Source organism: Dipodomys ordii, unplaced genomic scaffold (genome assembly GCF_000151885.1).
Source record: "Dipodomys ordii isolate 6190 unplaced genomic scaffold, Dord_2.0 Scaffold5, whole genome shotgun sequence".
Classification (NCBI taxonomy): domain Eukaryota; kingdom Metazoa; phylum Chordata; class Mammalia; order Rodentia; family Heteromyidae; genus Dipodomys; species Dipodomys ordii.
Genome location: NW_012267221.1, coordinates 20117227 through 20129852, shown reverse-complemented (window position 1 = coordinate 20129852; position 12626 = coordinate 20117227). Strand labels below are relative to the sequence as shown.

Genomic DNA, 12626 nt, shown 5'->3' with positions numbered 1-12626 from the left:
GATCTGAGGATCATTGTTTGAAGCCAGCCTGGGCAGGAAACTGCGAGACTCTTATCTCCAATAAACTTTCAGAAGTAGCTGGAAGTGGTGCTGTGGCTCAAGTAGTAGAGCACTATCCTTAAGCAAAAAGAAGCTCAGGGATAGCGTCCAGGCCCCAAGACCAGTATTAAAAAAATATACATCAGACTGTCTGTATAAAAATGTGGAATTATGGTGCATTATAAACTAACACGTTAGTAAGGAGGAACCTACCTCTCAAGGTTTATGTAAACCTAATAGAACACAGAAACTAGCCTACTTCTCAGTCTAGTAGTTTTTCTAATTCTGTCTTTTTTTTTTTTTTTGGGTCCGGTCGTGGGGCCTGAACTCTGGGCCTGGGCGCTGTCCTTCAGCTCTTCAGCTCAAGGCTAGCGCTCTACCACTTGAGCTACAGCGCCACTTCCGGCTTTTTTCTTTTTTCTTATGTGGTGCTGAGGAATGGAACCCAGGGCCTCATGCATGCAAGGCAAGCACTTTACCACTGAGCCACCTTCCCAGCCCGACCCTTTGCAATTTATTTGGTGGAAAAAAACAAGATGGCTTGTGTATTTGTGTGTGTGCATGTGTGGTGGTATTGGGGCTTGAACTTGGACCTTAAGCTTTTGCTTTTTGTGTATAGCTGGCACTCTACCACTTGAGCTGAATTTTTACTTTTAGCTTTTTTCCTGATTAATTAGAGATCAGGGAGTCTTGGATTTGTCTGCCTCATCTGGCTTCTAACCAAGCTCCTCAGATCGCAGCCTTTTAAGTAGCTGAGATTATAGGTGTGAGACACTAGCACTCAGCCAGCTCACTGGTTTTATAGTTTTCCACAGTAAGGGTTTTGCTTGTGACATCTTCTGATATTCTTTTTTTTTTTTTTTTTGGGTCCGGTTGTGGGGCCTGAACTCTGGGCGCTGTCCCTCAGCTCTTCAGCTCAAGGCTAGCGCTCTACCTCTTGAGCCACAGCGCCACTTCCAGCTTTTTTCTTTTTGCTTATGTGGTGCTGAGGAATTGAACCCAGGGCCTCAGGCATGCAAGGCAAGTGCTATACCACTGAGCCATCTTCCCAGCCCCTCTTCTGATATTCTTTAACATGTTCTTCTCCCTTGTATTTCCTGGAAGTTAGTTAGATCTAAAGCAGGGGTTTTCACCTTTGTCACTAATGACATTTGGGACTCTGCAGGGCTGTCTTATACATAGTGGGGTACCATTTATGCACCAAAAGTCAGTAACACATCTCAGCTCAGATAACCCAAAATGTCTTCAAAACATTGTCAACTGTCCTGGGAGTAAAATCACTCTCTTTCTGCTTCTGTTGAAGGTAAGAGTAATCTAGAGGGTGGGTAGATGCTTGGATATCATTGAGGGGTGTTCAAAAGGCAATGAAACTTTGTGTATTAGGGTGTGTGCCTCCTTCAGGATGGATTCTCTGCCTGGCTGTCTTCTCTGTGCTGTTAGTGGCCATCAATGGTGATTGTTGAGATCTGCTTTGTCATAGTACTACTTAGCTATTTAATTCTCACTTTCAACATAGCGGCTGGTACAGAGTGCTGGGAAGACAGATGTGAGCCACTACCCCCAGCTTCAAATTCGTTTCAAAGATAATTTTTGATGATCAAGGGTTAGCTGAGATATGACCAGAATCTATGATACTTCACTCAGTTGTTATTACAATTTTGGTATACAGGAATAATCATTATGTGTGGGCGAACTTAGAATCAGCTTTGAATATAACTTTGATTCTCTGTTTCTTAGAAATTTGTTGCAGAAATGAACACTAATATATCATGTACCTAGAAACTAAGTACAGATAGTAACAGATATTGGAGAAGCTCCAGAGAACTCTCTCCCTCCTCTCCTCAGTATTTGAAGGGATTATGAAGCTTGACCTGTAATTTGTAACGTTGCCTGTCAGACCAGATCCCTAGGTTTATGGTCCCTACTCTCTCAAGCTTCTAAAATCAGAACATTGAGCTCCAAGACAGAGCACCTTGTGTCGGTTCCAGGAATTCCTTTCCAGAACAAAGAATGGTGTGTGGGTCTTCTCAGGGAGGTGGTAAGAGAATGAATGGTTGTGATAGTAAGGAAGGTCTTCCCAAGAAGAAAATTATCTTTGAAATAAATTTGGGAAGTGGGTGTGGTGGCTCACTCCTGTAATCTCAGCTCTTGGGAAGCCTGGGTTAAGAGGCTAGTTTGTCAATTTATGGAGATCTTGTTTAAAAGAAAAAAAAAGCCTAAGTTAATTAAGAATAAATCAGTTGAGAGATGCTTATGTCTGACCTTTTTGCCTGCTTTGTTCTCAAATACTTAAAGAACGTTGGAAGTATTTTGGAATGAATATATACATTAAAAGCTGTGCCACAAATTTAAGCTCATTTTCCCCCCCTGTGCTATTTCACCCATTAATCTGGTCATCAGAAACATCTGTAAACATCTTGTCAACTAAGTTGATTTTTGTTTTTTTAAATTTATTTAAAGGAACAGAGATTCAAAAGGGCAGGCTATTTTACTTCTAATGGGATTTAGCATCAAGGAAAATCCAGTCATGCAGAGTCTAAGATAAACATCGGAACAATGCAGCAATTATGGGCCATTCAATTAATATATCCAAGTGACTTTCAGTTGCTCAAAAATAGTCGAGTTCTGTTTTTTTTTGTTTTTTCTTCAGTGAAGTAAAAAGATGATGTTTGATTGAGTGGGGATGAGAATGGTTTTGGGGTGGGCAAAATGATCGCTAATTATCCTTGCCTTGCCAATTCTTGCCACAGGCCTTTGTTACTCCAGGAATGCCAGAGAAAGGGTAAAATCCTGCCACAATGGAGGCTTTCTTGCTGGTAATCAGCAGTGTTTGGTCTGCCTGCTACTGAGGCTGCTTTGTCCTTGGAGTTTCATTTCTACTGACTTTCTGTTCTTTAGAATTTAAACATTTTCCTTTATATATCTCACTGTGGCAACCTCAACGGGGGGCACCATTGGAAGAAGGGTCTGGAAGGTGGCTGAAGTCACTGTGTGCACTGTGGGGGACTTGTGGAGAACACGTTGCTTTTTAAACTCGATTCCACACTTGCGCTGCCCAAAGAGCCTGATCCTGTGAGCTGGCTGCATGTAGTTTAGTGCTCCCACAGTGGAGCCCCAAAACCTGGCACCAAGAGAGGGGAAAAAAATCTCTTTTGTTTAATCTTTGTCCTATAAGCACTTTATAAATAGCTTCTGTCTTTCAAACGTTTGGAAGATCACTCTCAGCTTCTGCCTTATTTCTTTCCTGATTCACAATACAGATATATAAAATCTCCCTTAACAACTGTGTCCATTTACTCTCCTCACCCATATCCCCTTTTTTTCTTGTTTCTTTTTATTTGAGATGAGAGGATGGGGTCTCACTAAATTTCTCAGGCTGCGTTTGAATTTGTGATCCTCCTGTTTCAGCCTCGGGAGTATCTGGGATTACAGGTGTATACTACTGTGCCTGCCTTGTCTTTTCTTTCAGACAACAGTCCTTTATTTTCACCAGCTTCCTGTGAACATTCTTGTCAGTGTCACCAATGACTGCCATTTTGCTATACCTAATGGTTCTTTCAAATAGCACCATACTGGAGAGCTAACCCCCACTCCATTGCTTTTCATCATTTTACCCTGATTTATTTCAGTAATGTTTTCCCCTCATGTAATATTTATTTTAGTCTCCGCTATTCCACCTCCATTAACAAAAGATAAAAGTTCCATAAGTACAGAATTTTTATTCCATGAATTATGTTTCTTTATCTCTAGAACCTCACACACTTGTGTGAAATAGCTTTTTATTTTTTGGGAATAATTTTTAAGTCTATAGGAAATTCTATTTCACTTGTAATTTTTTTCTCTTTTTCTCTCTCCACCCCGCTGGGGCCAGTCCTGGGGCTTGAACTCAGGGTCTAAGCACTGTCCCTGAGGTTCTTTGGCTCAAGGCTAGCATTCTACCACTTGAGCCACAGTGCTACTTCTGGCCTTTTCTGTTTATGTGGTACTGAGGAATTGAGCCCAGGGCTTCATGCATGCTAGGCAAGCGCTCTACCACTGAGCCACCTTCCCAGCCTTAAGACAAGATCTTGCCATATAGCATAGGCTGGCATTAAACTCATTATGCAGTATAGGCTAGACTCCAACTCTTTGGCTTTTTTGTTTGTTTTTTAAATTTTGTTTTGCTTTTTGGTTGTGAGGCTTAAACTCCCAGCATGGATTATCCCTGAGCTCTTTTTGTTCAAGGCTAGAGCTATGCTGCATTGAGCCACAGCCTCTACTTCTAGTTTTCTGGTGGTTAATTGGAGATAAGAGTTTCAAGAAATTTCCTGGCAGGGCTGGCTTTGAACCATGATCCTCAGATCTCAGCCTCCTGAGTAGCTAGGATTACAGACATGAGCCATTAGCGTCTGGCTCCAGCTCATTTGTAAAGGCATTTTTTTTTTAACAGCATAAATTATATGAAACAGTGTCATTATGATATTTACACACATATACAAATGTAACATATTTTGATCAGATTCTAGACTCTAACTGCTGATGCAGTCACCTCAACCTCTAGAGTGCTGGATTACAGGAATGTACCACCATTCTTGGCTTTGGCATATCTCTTTACTTAGCTCTTAGCACATTATCTAGGAAGTCAGATTTGAATAACAAACATTGAATAGAATACAGTATTAACTGAGAAGAAGGCAACACTGTCTTCGTCTGGTTCTTAGCAACATTTAGTAGTAAATTTCCAGCAAAGGGTCTTGTCACACTATTTCTAGTTATTGGAAGGAGGTCAATTTTATCATCTGGGGTACAGCTGGTTCTCCTGTCTCTTTTTATAAGACTTGCCTCTTTATTCTTCCCAAACAACTTGGGAGATAATACTGGGACCAAGGTATTTGTATCATTCCCTTGAGTGACAGCATGGAGCTCCCATAACACCTTCTACCTCTAGCCAGTGATATTAAATATGGTGTGTATTATATACATTTATTCCTCTGATATAAACATTTATTCCTTTGATGCATCATTTTGCATCTTGTTTCTTGTTTACCCCTGTGTCAGAAAATTTATATTGGCTTTTTAAGTTTTAATTTTCTTAGTTGTTGCTTTAATTTGGAACTATACCAGTCTCAATCTACTGTTTACTTAGAGGTTGTAGCTCTGTACATGGAAAGAAGGAGGGATTCTAAATCCAAGACCTTAGGAACAGTGTTTCAGGTTACAGTCTATCTAAGATCTAGGCTCTGCAAATAGAATCCAGATAGGAATTTGGAGCTAAACACCCAGATCTTACAAAGGGACCGGGATAAAAGGATAAGGAGGGCTAGATAACACATTGTGTTTCCCCTTTGGTCACGGCTTCCTGAAAGTGGCTCAGAACAAATTTGACGGTCGTTCAATTCTTCCAGTCTATGGGGTGATTATGCTTTCTTTCTCTTTGCAAGGTGCTGATTACATATTTTCATTTTATAAACCTCATCATATATACCTTTTATTGACGGTCATTTCAAATTGTATTTAGAAAGATACAAGAACATTTCCTTATTGTTCTCTTATGTGTATCACTCTGCTCCCTGGGCGTTGGTTCTTTCTGGGGCTTAAATTGATGTGGTTGGAGGTGGGCTGGGGAGTGGCAAGCTGCTACTTTATGGCCTGTTTTATTGACTCTCTTGTTTGTCTTGGTCCCTCTTTTGAAAGTTGGGATTCCTAACAGAGTTTTTTCTGGACTACCTAAATTGTTTCAGATTGACATCTTTTGTAGAATGCACCTTATGGTTCAGAAATCTAGAGAGTTGCTTTCTTCTGGAGTTGGCCTCACCGCTGTAGGTTTCCCAGAGTGCAGAAGAGGCTGACTGGATGAAAGAAAGCAGCTCTCCCCCTTTTCATCTTTTTTCTGCAGTGATTTCCGTCTCCATTTCATTTAATACCACTCTTTCTTTCTTTTTTTTTTTTTTTTTGGTCCGGTCGTGGGGCCTGAACTCTGGGCCTGGGCGCTGTCCCTCAGCTCTTCAGCTCAAGGCTAACGCTCTGGCTCAAGGCTAACGCTCTACCACTTGAGCCACAGTGCCACTTCTGGCTTTTTTCTTTTTGCTTATGTGGTGCTGAGGAATTGAACCCAGGGCCTCATGCATGCAAGGCAAGCACTTTACCACTGAGCCACCTTCCCAGCCTTAATACCACTCTTTCTTTGATAATGTTTTGCTTCTTCCTCCTTCCTTCCCTTAGAAGGAGCCTCGAAGAATTCCGAGGGTCATGTGAGTTTTGAAGGTGGTTAGGAATGAGGTGTGGAGCTAGATTGCTTGAATTTGAATTTTATCTCTTCAGTTCACAGCCCTGTAGCCCAGTTTTTTCAAATTCCTTAACCTGTTGGTGCCCCAGGCTCTTCAACTATATGACAAAAATAATCATAGTGTTTGCCTCATGAAGTGGTTATAAAGATGGGAGATACTCATGCATATTGAACTTTCTGACATTATTGTGATGCATACTTTTCAACATATTGTTGATTTCTTATTGATTGCTTTGTTAGCAATGGGTAGTAGTGTTAACTAAGGGCTGGCAGCCAAACTTTTTCTGGGAAATCATGGCATTGACTGTATGAACCTTTCTGATAGCCAGATTAAGAAACATTGATTGAAGATGACTCTTGGACTTTGAAAAGCTCCTGGTATCTGGGCTGCTTTTGTCTATCAGTAACTTTGTTTTCTGTGCAATCTTGGGCTTCAGTTTCTTAGTCTATGATGTTTGCTTTCTTTTATCCATTTTTATCATCGTGAGAATAGAACATACTTATAGTATGTATGGCAAGATAATAAAGAATAGTGTTCTCTATTAGTATCTTACTTAGCTGTAAATGATTTCCATTCTGGTTGGTTTACTGGGACCTCAAACTACATTCCTATGTTTTCCTCCTTGATTAAATAAACAGGACTATTGTGTGAAACTTACCACTAACATGAATTATTAGCAGAGATTACATTTTCCAAATCTTCAAACACCAATCTTTGTATATTTGGAGGCAGCTCTCCTTTTGGCAGGAACAAGCCAGTTTAGAACTGGAAGATATTACGTAGAAGCAAGGAATGGTATGTGGACTGGTGTCTCACATTTTTGTGGCCGATAAAGATGAAAGGTTGCAGCCTGAGTTACTAGGTGCTTGTCAATCTTCTCCTTGGAGCCAATAGTCTCCTTCATGTCCTCCTGCATAGTTTCCTGTCATGTTTCATTTTCCTCATGCTTATAATCCTGCAGGACATTGACTCACTGAGTAGAGTTGGTCTGTCTAGTTATATAGTTAAACCCAGGATCGCCAAGCAACTAGGCCCCCTAAACAAGATTATTTTAGCTTTCTCCTAATGGGAAGCTCATAGGATGGTGACTCCCCCCCCCCCACTTGCCCCCACCCCTGGATTACATCGAAACTCCTTCATGGCTTTAGCAAAGGAAGTGGTGGGGCTATTCATTTCTTCCTTTTCTCAGAGTGAGCAGTTAGAATGGATCCCTCTGTGTGGATCTCCAAAGGGGGGAAAACATTTGATTTCCAAACAGTTTCAGTGTTTAGTGAAGATTTCAGTATAGTGTTTCCTATGGCTTTGCACCTCTGGGGGTACAGGAGTTGAGGGGGTCCTCTACTGATGGAGAGAGAATCATAATCATTGTGGATAGAGACAAGAAGTCCAGTGTGACCATATAATACCTCCCTGATGACAGCAAGCTGGTCTTGTTTTTTTTTTTTATCCCTATTTTGTATGCACACACACACACACACACACACACACACACACACAATTATCTTTAAGTAATTGTACAAAAGAGTTACTATTTAACACAGCAGTTTACGAATACAATGCATCTTGATTAATGTCACCCCTTTCAACATTCTCACCCCTACCTCTCCTGTGTCTTTTTGAAGGAAGGAGCTGTCAGTAAACTTTTACTTGAGTCCGTGGATGCTGATTTATTGCTGACGAAGGCAAGAGCTCTGTCCAGCACAACTCATAACTTACCCAGATCCCTCCTGGTTAGAACAACCACCTCTGTGGTAGCCACAATCTTAGCCCCTTTAAATTTCCCCTTGACAGGTAGCTTATCTAAGGCAGAGAGCTGCATTTTCTAAGATTTTTTTTTTTTCTCTGCTTGCTGCTGTTAGGCTAGTTACCATACTGATTCCGGGAGCTGTCTGGGGCAGGGAATTGCTTGTTGGCCTCCCCTGGTTTTTTGCATCCCCTTGAAGGCAGAATTAATAAACAGTGGAGTAACCAGTATAAAAGAACTTTGGCAAAGCTGAGCTTTTCCATGCTAGCGATGATATTGCGCACTAGCTTCTTTGGAACTATTATCAAATAAAGTTCAGAAAAATGCAATATTTTAGTCAGCTACTTAAAACTATCTTCCATTTCATTTATGTTTGATTCTATTTGTTTGCTATTCTTTGTTGTTGTTTAAATGTTTTTATTTGGTGCCTGTCCTGGGGCTCGAACTCAGGACATAGGCACTGAACTTGAGCTTCTTTGCTCAAGGCTGGTGCTCCTCTACTTAAGCCACAGCTCCACTTATAGCTTTTTGGTGGTTGATTGGAGATAAGAGTCTCATAGACTTCCTGTCCAGGCTGGCTTTGAACCATGATTCTCAGATCTCTGTGATTACAAGTGTGAGCTACTGGCACTCAGCAAGTTTGCTATTTTTTTTTTTTATCGTGAAAATACTGTACAGAGGGGTTACAATTACATGGGCAAGATAATGAGTAAATGAGTACATTTCTTATCAAGCATTGTTGGCTCCTCCTTTGTTTCCCCTTCCCATCCCTTCCCATACCCACCTCTCCCCATCCCCTACCAGGTCCTCCCCCCCCAAAGTTGTAAAGTTCATTTTTTGACATAATGATTTGTACATCTCATTGTTGCAATGGGTCCACCTGTATCCCTAGTTAAACAATTTGTTTTTTTCCTTCCCCTCTACAAATTATACCAACATCAAATACAGTGAAAGCAGGGGTTATACCATGGGGGAGGGACATACAAAGCAACAAAGAAATCATCTTATAAATATGTTAGAAACAATTGCATGAAAGAAAAAAAAACATTTGAATACTTCTTAAAGGAAACAAACAAACAAACAGAGACAAACAGACTTTGATTTGAGTGGACTTCGTGCTTAGAAGCACGAAGCAGGAAATCTGCTCTGGATGTTTTTCTTTGGCTTCCTTTATTCTCTTGGCCAAAAATGTTCAGCATATTCTGAAGCCTTTTCCTTGTATTTACCTCACTTTAATTTAATTTTACAATTTTAGTACACTGTTTTTTAGAGAAATATGCTGGCAAGCGTGTTGAGGACTTGGAGTGACCAGATGCCGCATCTTGGTCCTAGGGGTCTTCCCCTCTTTGTCAAGGGCTTATGGCAACATATTGGGAGAATGTCTTAATTTAAGGTTTGTTTTCTTTTTCCATTCTTTCTCAACATAGAATATCCAACATGTGAGCAGCTTACTTGTGCCAGTGGAGCCTGCTATAACACAAGTCAGAAGTGTGATCAGAAAATTGATTGCAGGGACTCCTCGGATGAAGCCAACTGCAGTAAGTCATGTGCTCGGGAGGAGCATGGTATGTCGATGTCTCCTTTGGAGACTTGAGGCCCTCTTGGTTCTTGGAGAATTTGTTGGTTAAACATTTATCAGGAAACCATCGCCTAAGAGTCACCTTGTAAACTTAAGGTAGAGATGAGATTAAATGGCTCGACTGGAAGTAAAATGTTTCTTTCCTTTTCCTGCTTGACTTTGTGCTCCAGCTGGGATGTGCACACACAGTGAGTTTGAGTGTGGCAATGGAGAGTGTATCCCTCGAGCCTATATCTGCGATCATGACCTTGACTGTGATGACGGCACTGATGAACATAACTGCGGTATGGTGGTTTCCTTTTTCTGGCTCGTGTGGTTAGGGATATTTTTTTGTTGTTATTGCTGTTTTTCTCACTGTTATACCAGTATAATTACCCCTCCCCCCAAAGTTGAGTCACTAAAGTTGATGGCAGATGGAATCAAAACATTATATAGAGCTGGGTGCTGGTGGCTCACACCTATCATCCCAGATACTCAGGAGGCTGAAATCTGAGGATCTCAGTTTGAACCCAGCCTAGGTAGAAAAGTCTGTGAATCTCCAACTAGTCACCAAAAAGCCAGCAGTGGAGATGTGGCTTAAGTTGTAGAGTGCTAGCCTTGAGTGAAAAAACCAAGTGAGAACACTAGATCCTGAGTTCAAGACACAGTACTGGCATAAAAACAAACAAACAAAAGATCAGGTAGGGCCAGGTAGTCTTAGCAATATTGTTGGGCCTAAGACTCTGTGTTCTCTAAGGGTCTGTACAGAGCTGAGGTGTTGCTGCTGGATGGTTTGCTGACTTTCCTTCAGCTACAGGGTACAGGTAGTATTTATCCTAAGACTTTTAAATTACCCATACTTCAGGAATAGATTTCTAATAACTTTATCAGACTTTATTATAGACTATTTCATTTTTAATGTTGAGCAATAGAGACTGGCACCTGAGTTAATTTCCTGGATCCCAAGCTGCTGCTATCTTCTTTTTTTCCATTCTCTTTTACTCCAACCCCATTTCTAGTGCTGGTGTTGGGGCTTGAACTCAGGTCCTGGACACTGTCCCTGAGCTTTCTTTTTTCCTTCAAGGCTAGAGCCCTACCATTTGAAAAATAGCTCCTCTTCTGGCTTTTTTGGTGCTTAAAAATATAGATCTCATGCATTTTTCTGCTGGCTTTCAATCTTCCTCCTCAAATCTTAGCCTCCTGAATAGCTAGGATCACAGGTGTGAACAACTGGTGCCCAGCTCCTTTCTCTTTTCCTTAATTCTTTTTTTCATTTTGTCAAGATGTTAAAGGGGGTGATTGATAACGGAAATCTGCTTGGTGATCAGGGTAGGCAGTGAGCGAGTGCTTGGAATTTTTCCCAGGGATGATGTCTCTGATTGCTCTGTTGTCTTCTTCCAGAGTACGAGTCCTGTGGTGGCCATCAGTTCACTTGCCCCAGTGGGCAGTGCATTCATCAGAACTGGGTTTGTGATGGAGATGATGACTGTCAAGATAATGCAGATGAAGATGGATGTGGTAAGGGGTAGGGGTGTGAGAGTCCTGTAGAAATGTATTTTTCTTGAAATTTTATTTCTGTTCCTCATTAGACATCTTTGGTATGATAAGCAAGCCTCAGGTTTGAGGAGTCATGGAGGGACTTAGTGGGTGATGGCTCTCAGCCTTCCTAAAAAGATGGAACTCAGATATAGCATCAAAAAGCCTTCTTCCCGTTACTAAGGAAAAATAGAATAGTTTCTCCTCTTTCTTTTTTCTTTCTTCTTAAATCACAAAATTATGGTACAAGAGGGTTATAATTTAACATGTCCATTTCTGTGTCCAGAGCATCTTGATTAGAGTCACCTGCCATCATTCTCCCTCATCCTACCTATCCCTTCCCCTTTAAGTCATACCAGATTTCCACTTCCTGTTTCTCTCTCTCTCTCTCTCTCTCACACACACACAGTGTCATGATTGTATTTGTTCCCCATTCCCTTTTCCATTCATCTGCTTCTCTCAGTAACATCTCCACTTCCAGTTTAAGCTATATTTCAACTTTTTTTTGTTGGTTATGGGCCTTGAACTCAGGCTGTGGGTACTGTCCCTGAGCTCTTTTGCTCAAGGGACTCTGCCTTGAGCTACAGCTCTACTTCTGGTTTTCTGGTGGTTAATCAGAGATAAAGTCTCATAGACTTTCCTGCCCCTGTTGGCTTTGAACTGTGATCCTCACATCTCAGCCTCCTCAGTAGCTAGGATTATAGGCATGAGCCACCAGTGGCCTGGCATATTTCAACTTCTTCTTTTTTTTTTTTTTTTCCAGTCCTGGAGCTTGAACTCAGGGCCTGGGCACTGTCCCTGAGCTTCTTTTGCTTAAAGCTAGCACTATGTGGTACTGAGGAATCGAACTCAGGGCTTCATGCATGCTACGCAAGCATTCTAACACTAGGCCATACTCCCAGCCCATATTTCAACTTCTTGATACTTTTTTTGTTGAATTGTCTCTTCTGACCTGTTCCCCTTAAGACCACCCATTTTATATATGTTAAAGTAGTAGGCTGGGAAATGAGGGAAAAACAGTTTTAAATGTGATTTGTCTTAGACTTTACAACCTTGAAAAGCGATTGAACTGTGGTAAGAGTTTTGTTTTGATTTTTACAAATTCTGAACTCTAAATGGGTCAAGGTCCCCTGTGATGGAGAGGCCAACTGGAAACATTTGGCATGAAGGTAGGGATTGATAGGTGTAGGACATGTCACTGCCCAGGGATGGGGTGAAGGGTTATTTGAGAAGGAATTGCCAATGATATTCATCTCCTTCCCTGCTGCTGTCATCAGCAACACCTTCCAGAGTTCTGTTTGTTTGTTTTTTTTTTTGTTGGAGCTTGAACTCTGGGCGCTATCCCTTAGCTCTTCAGCCCAAGGCAAGCAGTCTATCACTTGAGCCATAGTGCCAGTTTCAGTTTTCTGTTGGTTAACTGGAGATGAGAGTCTCACAGACTTTCTTGCCTGGGCTGATTTTGAACTGTGATCCTCAGATCTCA

At 41.3% G+C, this 12626-nt stretch overlaps 1 protein-coding gene across 1 annotated transcript in view; it reads left to right on the top strand.

Annotated features, from left to right (window-relative positions):
* Nucleotides 1-12626, top strand: part of Lrp2 (low density lipoprotein receptor-related protein 2) — a 189646-nt gene that overhangs the window by 39170 nt on the left and 137850 nt on the right. Inside the window, exons 5-7 of the mRNA XM_013027359.1 lie at nt 9477-9587; nt 9799-9912; nt 11009-11125. Coding sequence (XP_012882813.1) covers nt 9477-9587; nt 9799-9912; nt 11009-11125 — 342 coding nt within the window. The remainder of the gene's footprint in view (nt 1-9476; nt 9588-9798; nt 9913-11008; nt 11126-12626) is intronic.